The sequence below is a fragment of the Rhagoletis zephyria genome, unplaced genomic scaffold (genome assembly GCF_001687245.7).
Source record: "Rhagoletis zephyria isolate East Lansing unplaced genomic scaffold, Rhagoletis_zephyria_1.1 Rzeph_scaffold_01482, whole genome shotgun sequence".
In the NCBI taxonomy this organism is placed as follows: Eukaryota; Metazoa; Arthropoda; class Insecta; order Diptera; family Tephritidae; genus Rhagoletis; species Rhagoletis zephyria.
In genome coordinates this window covers 29,741-41,424 of record NW_016158566.1, presented here as the reverse complement: position 1 = coordinate 41,424, position 11,684 = coordinate 29,741, and the positions used below count along the sequence as shown (strand labels likewise).

The window sequence follows — 11,684 nt, the reverse complement described above, 5'->3', positions numbered from 1 at the left end:
CCTCATACATACATACGTTTTATTTGAGCGTTTAACTGACACCTCGTGCAGATTTCAAGTTAAACGTTAGGGTGTTACAGTTTTTGTTTTCTAAATACCTCATACATACATACGTTTTATTTGAGCGTGTAACTGACACCTCGTGCAGATTTCAAGTTAAACTTTCGTTAAGAAGTCCTTTTCAGTTTACCACCGTCAACTAAAATGAAAAATACTATACATTTATTGCCTTTACAAAAACTAATTTAATGTTTCGCTGGGTTTCACCTAGGGTTGCGAACCGTATATAATATATAGTATGGTGTATTTTCTCGGTCGGCGTACTATACTATAATGTTGGAAAAAATATAGTATGCAAAAATACTTAAGGGTCTTCATCAACGTGATAAACTGTGGATAAACTTGGTAAAATGATAAATTTATCATTTTGATAAATGAACTGTCAAACTTTGTATGGGCATCTATTTAACCAAAATTTATCGCTTTATCAAACGATTTTGGTGGATAAACGTATAAATTTCAGCAAAATTCAACCCTAACAGACTGCCAGGTGCTCGATTTTGCTACGAATACATAAAAATCAAATTAGCAAAATGGACGAGGTAAGAAGGAAACGTAACTAGCCAAATAAGTTAAATAATAAACAATTTTGTGCAATTATTTACCAAGGTGCGTTCATGAAAGAATGGCGGACAAACTGATATATTTAAGCAATTTATCCCTTTATTACTTTAGATAAAGACCCCTACTATATTGCTATAAATATATTTCAGTAATTTGCAAGAAATTTTTTTTATTAAATTGGATGACCTTATACTGAAATAACAATACTAAAAAATTATTCTTTAAAATAAAAATAAAAGGTCATAGTGAGTTAATTAATAAAACCACAGGACAAAAATGGCAACATTTTTAAAAATACTTAGAATGAATTGTCAAATTTACTTAAAATTATTTCATTTTTGCTCTCTATTCCTGCAACTTCGGCATTCACAGAAAGAGTTTTTCATATTATGAGTGTGAAATGGCGATATGAGAGAAACAAAGCGACTACCTCACTAATAAAAAAATAACTTTTGATTTATATTAATTTAAATATTGATTGCGAAAAAACATATGATACTTTCAAGGAAATATATACCTATTATTTATAGAGGAAATGCGTAAGAAAAAAGATGTATAGTATACTTAAAAAGCGTTCATACTTTTTCTTTTAAATAAAATACTATTAATGTATATTTGATTTGTGCTATTTTTTTCAGATTTTTTTTTTAATTACTATAATAGAAAATTTTGGCAACCTTAATTTCACCTTAAATTAGTGGGGTGCTTTTTGATATTGATACACAAATGGAATGACATACCTGATTAAGAGCGCCTCCGAAAAGCAAAGTGTTTATTCTTTTGAGAAGCCTTCGCATGGAAGAAGTACACTCGAAGGATTTTCATTGCCTGCCAATGGTTAACGGCATTTAGCAGGAGTCCTTCTGAGTGATATTTAAGCATTCAAGCCATTAATTATAAACATATATATATAAATATATGCTCGTACAATATTTGCCTATATAACTTCAAAATTAAATAAATAATAAAATTTACATTTTTTATCCGACAGATAATCGTCTCGCATCCAGTTAATCCACCTTACTATGTACCTCTAGTAGAAGTGGTGCCCGCTCCATGGACAAAGCCAGAGGTAGTGAAGAAGACGCGCGCCATTATGGAAGAAATTGGACAGAAGCCCGTAGTACTCAGCCGGGAAATTGAAGGATTCGTACTAAACCGAATTCAATATGCCATTCTAAATGAAACTTGGCGCTTAGTCGACAGCGGCATCGTCGATGTCAAGGACGTGGATAGTGTAATGTCGGATGGTTTGGGTATGCGTTATGCGTTCTTGGGACCACTTGAAACTGCACACTTGAACGCCGAAGGTATGACCAATTACTTCGAACGCTACACCAATACCATGTACGCAGTCAGTCAAACCATGGGTCCCACACCGAAAATGGAAGGCCCAACAGCCGTGGAGATTGCCAAACAGTTGGAGGCTATGGTGCCATTAGATAAGCTGCAGGAGCGACGCAATTATCGCGACAATTGTTTAACCCAGTTGAGCATTCTAAAGAAGAAGCTAAATGAATAGAAGAAGCGTTGGAGGAACTATAATAATATATATTTAAATAAATGAGGTGGAATTGTAATTAAAATTTTGCAAATATTTTATAATGAAAAATATAAAATAAGCTTGCTGGTATTTTGTAGTAACTCTGATTACATTTATTTGACTTGTAAACTCATTTAACAATTTTAATTTAATTCAATTTAAATACACACATTTTTATGAATGCAAATTTAATAGCTTATAAAAGTGCTATTTAATATGACGTATGGTATTTATTGTATATGGATATCATGAGCTTTTACATTTTAAAACAAGTCTTACAACGCATTAAACTTTTGCAATGCTTTTTTCTAAGATTCCCTTTTCACAAATGTACATACATATCGATGGTCCTGTGCAATAAGGACACAATTCAAAATTTCAAAAACAAAAACTGTTACTATTGCTAATTGTCTAATCCATTTCCATCCCTTACTAAAGTAAGCAGTAAGGATTGCTAAAACAAGTACAAAAGGTTAGACATGGATTAGGGACATGAGCCACTTAACATTAGTAACAGTTTTTATTTCTTAAATTTTTAATTGTGTCGTTATTGCACATGACCATCGATATGTACATCTTTTACATACATATTTTTGTTTAAATAAATTCTTATGAGCTAATGAAATCAATCAATTTCTCATTTAAATAATTTAATAAGTACGTTTAGGTAATTTCAATAATATATATAAGTATTTAGTTGAGTAGGTAGATACTGGCATTGGGCTGAGGTTAAAGTTTTTACAAGAAAAACGAATAGAGAGCGAAATACATTCATAGATACGCTTGCATATTTTGAATATCTTACAAACACATAAATATGTATAGGGCATGGTACAATTATTAAAGGTATTGTCAAGGCGAATACATATAAGGTGGTATTGATTGAACAAATACAACAATTACTTGTATTTTGTTTTTGCTTTTAGCGGGCCATTGTCAAATTTTTGCTATTCTTCCCCGAATGAAAAAGGGCGACAGAAAATGCAAACACTCTCACTTTTTCACTCATCCACTAACGAAATTCAAAATTTTGACAATCAAACGCTACTCACAGCTGATGAAACAACACCACCTTATATAAATTCGCCTTGGGTATTGTCTTCCCAGAGAGTTTTGCTTCACATCGAAATTCGTGCTCCTTTATTTTCATTTTGACGCATTTCAATGTTGTTTCTTTTGCTTTTAGTTGACTTTGCTTTTGATTTTCGATCAGTTGAATTTTTATAATTTAAAAAAAAAAAAACAACGTTTGAAATAAATTGGGCAATACAAATTTGATTTGTTTACTAAGCAAATGTTTATTTTTCGGCTTTTGCAAATTAAATAAGCTCTCTGACAGAACATGGTGAATAGAAATATCCCTTTTCCCTTACAGTCAGCCTTTTAGTGTGGGCAACAATGATATTTTTCAAATAAGGCAGATCGGAATATGCGCTCTCTGGGAAGACAATACCTGTAATTATTGTACCATGGTATAGAGTTTCTATATTTGAAACACAATTTAATTATTTCAAGGCAATCTAGAGTAATTCGAAATTTATTTAAGCATGTCTGGTTTTTTCAATTTATCTTAACACTACACATAGGAATTATAATTCGAAGTTGAAATTCGCTTAAAAATTCATGAAGCAAACTATATTTTGAATGAGGTAAACACAGTAGCTAAAAGTTAACTTCCAAACTTAAGTACTTTACAAGGTACTTAAGTAATCACAATTTTCAAAGAACTGTTAGCCGCCTGAATGAACATTTATTCACTTACGTATAGGCAATAAATTCTCGTTTCTTTGTTTTACTTAAATGCTTGGATTTGTTTCAGTTTTAAATTTGGAAACAAATTGAGACCATTTAATTTCACTAGCACACATTTGATACATATTTGAAAGTTACCCGTGTTTCAAGTTTTCCAGCAGTTTATGCACATATGAGCACACATTTTGTTTTACAAAACTTGCCAATATGCGTACATTAGAACGTTATTGTAATTTTTTGTTTTTTTTTGCATTATATAATTTTGAAATTACATTTTTCACTTGCTTCTGTCGTTGCATGGCAGCAGACATATGTAAGTACATACTAGGGATGCCAATCCCTGGATCCCGGTGTTTTTGACGTCCCGGAAATACCGAGATTTGCTTGCATCAATCCCGGGATCCCGAAAATTTTGAAATATCGAATTGATAGTAAGAATTCGTTTATGAATTTTCAAGTATGATTTTTGTAAAATGCCGTTTTGACTGCAATTAATAAAAAGCTTGAAACTGTACTTTTAAATTGCAGTCTGAGCCTTTTTTGAAGAAGATTTCAATGAATTTACTCATAGCGTCGCTAATGTAAACGAAACAGAGAGTTTTAAGGAAAAGTTAGATAATTTTTTAGATCAATCTACTCAAAACTTCCTCAAATCGAAAAAAGAAAAACGTGCTGGTAAAAGAAGTTCAAATATTTTGTAATGGAGGAGGTAGGGGTCATTATCTCCAAATGGATTATGTCTACCTTATGGCAGTTCAGCCTAAAAGTGTTGATGCCGAAATATGTTTTCCATCAGTCGGTTTTGTATTTAAAAACTGCAGGTCAAGCTTAGAAGACTCCGCTTTGAATGCTTCGCTGCTCTTATGAAAACATCATAAGTGTAATAATAACAACACCGGAAAAGAGGGGTGTGTGTTTTTAACCAGACTCACCTACCAACATGTATTTCGACCCGCTGACTCCGATTCTGAGATCCGTTTGACTCGTACACCCTCAAAATTTCTAGTAAATTGCGAAAAAAATGGCAAAAAATTCTCCATTCGTCATTTCTTTATAGAGTAGAATAAACATGTTTAGAGAAATTGTTTTTGTATATTTTTGTTTTATGTTTTTTTTTGTTTATCGTTACTTTCAAAAGTACCTGGTATTTAAATTATTATTTGTGATGTATACGTTCCTCAATCACATGGTTTTTTGAATACAATTAAAAAAATGTTTTACTTTAAAATTTGTCTGATTTAATAAATATCGCTAGCGTAGAGTGCAAAGTTGCTAAGTCCCAATTTAAAAATTGTACAGGAGAGGAAAAAACTTCGTATAGCCATTTTCTTCAAGTATTTCGCAAAACTTTGAATACAACATTTTGCCTGTTTAAAGCAAAGCAAAACTCCATACAATTCAGAGGGATTCGATCTTTATTAAAAGATTTCGAACTTTTTTGGCCTTATCGAATTTTCGGAGCTTTTTTTGCCCTTAGCAAATTTTCCTTTCATTGAATATAAACGAGAAAACATAAAACAAGGACCTTTACCCTTTTCGAAACGATGCAATATTAATTTATCTAGCCTCCTATATCAAAATATGATTTTTCCANCGCTAATGTAAACGAAACAGAGAGTTTTAAGGAAAAGTTAGATAATTTTTTAGATCAATCTACTCAAAACTTCCTCAAATCGAAAAAAGAAAAACGTGCTGGTAAAAGAAGTTCAAATATTTTGTAATGGAGGAGGTAGGGGTCATTATCTCCAAATGGATTATGTCTACCTTATGGCAGTTCAGCCTAAAAGTGTTGATGCCGAAATATGTTTTCCATCAGTCGGTTTTGTATTTAAAAACTGCAGGTCAAGCTTAGAAGACTCCGCTTTGAATGCTTCGCTGCTCTTATGAAAACATCATAAGTGTAATAATAACAACACCGGAAAAGAGGGGTGTGTGTTTTTAACCAGACTCACCTACCAACATGTATTTCGACCCGCTGACTCCGATTCTGAGATCCGTTTGACTCGTACACCCTCAAAATTTCTAGTAAATTGCGAAAAAAATGGCAAAAAATTCTCCATTCGTCATTTCTTTATAGAGTAGAATAAACATGTTTAGAGAAATTGTTTTTGTATATTTTTGTTTTATGTTTTTTTTTGTTTATCGTTACTTTCAAAAGTACCTGGTATTTAAATTATTATTTGTGATGTATACGTTCCTCAATCACATGGTTTTTTGAATACAATTAAAAAAATGTTTTACTTTAAAATTTGTCTGATTTAATAAATATCGCTAGCGTAGAGTGCAAAGTTGCTAAGTCCCAATTTAAAAATTGTACAGGAGAGGAAAAAACTTCGTATAGCCATTTTCTTCAAGTATTTCGCAAAACTTTGAATACAACATTTTGCCTGTTTAAAGCAAAGCAAAACTCCATACAATTCAGAGGGATTCGATCTTTATTAAAAGATTTCGAACTTTTTTGGCCTTATCGAATTTTCGGAGCTTTTTTTGCCCTTAGCAAATTTTCCTTTCATTGAATATAAACGAGAAAACATAAAACAAGGACCTTTACCCTTTTCGAAACGATGCAATATTAATTTATCTAGCCTCCTATATCAAAATATGATTTTTCCATAAAAGTGAAGTTAGCAGCTTTTCACTCTAAGCTAGCGATATATGAGTTTTACAATCAGTTTATCGTAAATTTTAAATAGTTTTATTTCATGGTATGTTTAAATGCTTTCAGATATTGAATTTTTACTTATATTCATAAAATTTATTACTCAATTTGAATCCCGGGATAAATCCCGGGATCCCTATTTTCCTGATATTTTGGCATCCCTAGTACATACTTACATATTCAATTCGGTCGCTAAAAATATTTTTTGGGAAGAATCTAGGGTCATACAAAGTTTTCGTCCGTGGCGAGCCCCAAAATGGAAAGTTTTTCATAATATTTTTACTTCTCATATTTAATTTGTGTGCATTATTGTAAAACCGAAAACCAAAAGGCATGCACCTAGCTGCTTGCTTCCCAGCCTCAGCTACTCGCATGCAATGGCGTATGAGTGACAATAATGTCAAACTGCCATACCCAAACAAAAGCGTCACCGTGTTCAGGCTGTCAAAAATTTCTCATGCCCAACGCTCAGCGGTTGGAAAATCCGATCGGGCGTCAGGAAGTGAAGTTGGCTGTAGAAAACGGTGAAACTGTCATTTTCGTATGTCACACAAACAAGGCCATGCTTGTTATTGGTGTTATTTCTGCATTTGACATAGCGCTGGCGCTTTTGTTTAGGTATAGCACTTCGGCGTTCACGCTAGGCGTCAGAAAACGCTCCGCCTAACGGGTTTGTTTAGGTATAACAGTAACACTTTCGCACGAGGCGATTTTTCAGGCCTTTTAACTAATCGCTTTCAACAAAGTTGGTCGCCAGCCAACTTTGAGCTCGTTCAACTTTTTTTCCTTGCAACCCTGTGTTTGTTTACATTCTGTATACATACTTTTTTTCTTTTTTACTTTTTTACTTTTATTTTATCTTTCAGCTTCGCTAAAAGCACTGCTACCAATGCTTGGCTTACCAAATTTACGCCAATTGATACAATTTTGCGATTTGAATTCATTCAATAATTTAAATAACAATTCGCGTTTCACTTTCAACTTCTCATTCAACTTCGCATTCAACTTTTGTTGCCTGTAAAATCGCCTCGTACGAATGCCCTATGACATCAACGTGTAATAATAACAATAATTTGGCGCTTACACTTTAACAGTGTTTGGCCGAGCTTCTCCAATTTATGGTGTGCGCTCTGATGTTATAACAGAAATGGAGGGACTTAAAATTTTAAGCCACCTCCGAACGGCAAATTGTTTTAGGAGAAGCTCTTTCAAGGCAGAAAGGAGGTTTACCATTGTCTGCCGCGAGGTTATCGTTGTAGAAAACTTTTTTAAATGTTGCTCGGATCAGGAGGCAGGGAGTAAAATATTTAATTTTAAGAGCGGTAATGTAGTTGGATGAGTAGAATTTATTACAATTTAGTGGGCTAAGGAGGTATTCTTGGTCTAAAGCATCCTAGAAGGATGATTCCAACTTGAAGTAAATCATATTTTCAATGATATGTTACACATCGAGTTAAAAAATAGTAAAGAAAAATTGTCGCCAAGGACGAAAATTTGTATGACCCCAAACTCTGCTACAAGTAAGCTTTCAAACTAGGGGATGATTGCAAACTTTTTTTGTATGGGGACCAACCCATTTTGTACATGCATACATATATTCTGCTATTCTTATGTATACTATTTTTCGAATTTGTTGTTGTAATTAATACCATTTAAGACATGCGTAGGTGTTTTGCGAAGGCGGTAAATTAAAATTATTAAAATACATACATAATATCGTTAGAATAGTATGCAAAGGGGGTAACTCACATCGTCGCTGAAATACAAAAAGCGTAACTAACTAAGTCCAAAATTCTTTTTTTGATTGAGTAAATATGATGCATTTCATCGAATTATAAGTACCCACATCGTTTTACGTAATAAAAAATAATTCCCTTTTTGATTGATTATGATGCATTTCATCGAATTATAAGTCCACACATCGTTTTACGCAATAAAACATTTTAGTTAGTTACGGCTTTTTTTCATTTCAGCGACGATATAATATACGCCCTTTGCATAACATACTAACGATATGTACTTGGTATACTTGATATACACCTGATCATAGCACCTTGAGCGAAAAGATAATGATCCTAAACTTGCATTACGTTGCAACCTATATACATATGTACATAGATACTAGGAATGTTAATCCCGTCATCCCAGCCTTTTTTAATGTCCCAAAAATTCCGGTATTCTTGGCAAATAATACCGGGACTTTCGGGATTTGTAATTTGCTTTGATGGCAATAATAGAAATTCCTTTTCTTGACCAGTATTGGCTATATTTATTTCAAATATAGTAAAGTTGCGTTTTTAGTTTTTCACTCTCTGTGAAATGTGCTTAGAGAATAAGTATGGGTATCAGATGAAAGAACAAAGTCTATAGAATTAAAGCAGATTAAATTTTTTGGTACATAAGGACGAGCATGTATTGAAAATGTCCTTTTAAAATTGTATTCTTGAAATATCGCAATATTTGTTTTTGGAAAAATTATATAGTAAGGACTTATATAAACTCGATAACATCCTCGAATTTCGTCCTTCTAACTTTATCAGCTTAAAAAATTACCTATTCGTCCTTGTGAATCTAGAAATTTTTTTTTTATTCTAAAGAAGTTTCTTCTTTCATTTGGTACCCATATTTTTATTCTACATTGCACTGAATTTTTTAAATAATTTTTTGAATTAATCATATCTTTAAAATCACAAAGTCCTTTAAAATAAATCCTGACATCAGAGACAAAAAACAAAAACGCCATTAAAAAAAAAAAATCCAAATTAATTAATTTTATAATAGGAGAGCTTCTCAAACAATATAGACGCAATTTTTTCTACTTAAGTTGTTGAAAAGTAATGAATATCCAAATCGAAACGACACCCCGAAAATCGCAGGATTGTAAAAAGCGAAAAAATTAATATCCCTAATACATACACACATATGTATTATGTGAAAAACAACCCGGTGGAACATGTAATGTATGGTAATCGAATCGAAAAAATAATCAGCCGTTTTCACATTCGAAAATGCATTATTTTTCGCACGGCGATGTCCTATGAAAAGTAGGATATTCAATTTTGCATTACCAGTAATGCAGGAATGAATGCGATTTAATATGAATTGTTTGCGACTTTTTGGATACATTATAATGCTGATTACAAATTAAACAGTAATAGAATTTAGAACTCGTAAGAAATACATACATTACATTATTTATCACTAGGGCTCGGAATCTCATGCACTCAAAAATCGAAAATATGCACGCAAAATTCAAAAATATGCGCTATACACAAGGAAAATGTGCAATTAATAATATTTTCCTAATATTTTGTTGCCGATGCAAACGTGTATTTTAACAAGAAATAACGAAAACAATTCACTTCCAAATACTATACATTATCACTAGACCAGTGGCAAACCTCTGCCACATATGTGGTAGATCTACCACATATTTTTTAAAATTTGGCTGTCTCCACATCTACCACACAAGGCTTAAAATCTACCACATTTTTACAGCCCGATTCCGTGTACTTGATAAATTGAAAATCTTTATAATTTGTAAATTTTTTATTATTTATCAAGAATTGGTATCAAGGCGATGTTACTAGATCAGCTGATTTTGTGTATGTGTTTCGCCGCACGGCTTCTGATGTCAAATTGAAAAATTTTGTTTGGATTTCTACACACACTCTTACAGATTTTGACAGTTTAAGCCGCCAAAGCAAAAACAAAATACATGTAAATTTTTGTTTTTGTACTCCTGCTATCACCTTATATTAATTCGCCTTGATTGGTATTCTAGCACAGAAATCAAAAGCTCTTTTCTTGATAAATTATGATGATTGAAAATGCTATTGACAAATTGAAATTTCATGTGAAATGTATAAATTTTCCGCCCAATTCTGTGTTTCTCTTCGCATTCTGTGTCAATATTTATAAAACAAAAAGCTCTACGATTTCCATATGAATGAAACTGATATCATTGTCACATATGAAAAATATGAATTTAAAAGCAAAAAGCTTTCGACTATAATTCCGTGTGTCTCACCTTCAAATGCCGGCACATGGAGTATTTAATAGTTAGAAACAAATTTATTAATATACAAAATTTATACATTTAACATGAAATTTCAATTTGTCAATAGCATTTTCAATCTAGAGAATTTATCAAAAGAGCTTTTGATTTCTGTGCTAGAATACCAATTCTTGATAAATAATAAAAAATTGACAAATTATAAAGATTTTCAATTTATCAAGTGCACAGAATCGGGCTGAAAATGTATCAAGAAAACACAGAATTGGGCGGTTAGACAGAACATTTGTTTACAATTTTCACATAACTCTAAAATTTCAACTCAATTCTAATACGATATACAAAAATTAATCAATAAATTTTTAAAAACGTACATTATAAATTTTGCTTTAAATATATGTGCCTTCACTTTTTAATATTTCAAAACTCCACATACTTATATTTGCTAAAGTATTATGCAATGGAAAAATAGTTTGGTGGATTTTTTTTGCATAAATAAATCTGTAGGATTTTTCTCAAATTAATGAAAATATTTTTTTCTTAATGATTATATTCTCTAACTAGAAAATTCATGTTATACTTGTTTTTGCATCAATTGCGTTAAAACTATTTTTTTTTTATCAAAAAAATTGTATGTGGAAAATTTTTCAAGAAAAAAATTAAAAAATATTTTTTTTCGTAGGGAATTTTGATGTGTGTATGTATGTGTGATTTTTATCGATAAAAACGTTTTAATTCGTATGCATGTTTACTTTGAGCAAGTTGTGAGCACTGGTTGGGGAAATCTTCGGTAGATTGGGCAAATCGCTAATTGGGCCCCTACTTATATTTGCTAAAGTATTATGCAATGGAAAAATAGTTTGGTGGATTTTTTTTGCATAAATAAATCTGTAGGATTTTTCTCAAATTAATGAAAATATTTTTTTCTTAATGATTATATTCTCTAACTAGAAAATTCATGTTATACTTGTTTTTGCATCAATTGCGTTAAAACTATTTTTTTTTTATCAAAAAAATTGTATGTGGAAAATTTTTCAAGAAAAAAATTAAAAAATATTTTTTTTCGTAGGGAATTTTGATGTGTGTATGTA

General features: G+C 31.7%; 1 protein-coding gene across 1 annotated transcript in view; it reads left to right on the top strand.

Annotated features, from left to right (window-relative positions):
* The window catches only part of Had1 (beta Hydroxy acid dehydrogenase 1), a 31,547-nt gene extending 29,162 nt beyond the window's left edge, over positions 1–2,385 (top strand). The window contains exon 3 of the mRNA XM_017617754.1: positions 1,616–2,385. Within this exon, the coding sequence (XP_017473243.1) occupies positions 1,616–2,146 (531 nt within the window). The 3' untranslated portion in view covers positions 2,147–2,385. The remainder of the gene's footprint in view (positions 1–1,615) is intronic.
* The last annotated feature ends 9,299 nt before the right edge of the window (positions 2,386–11,684 follow it).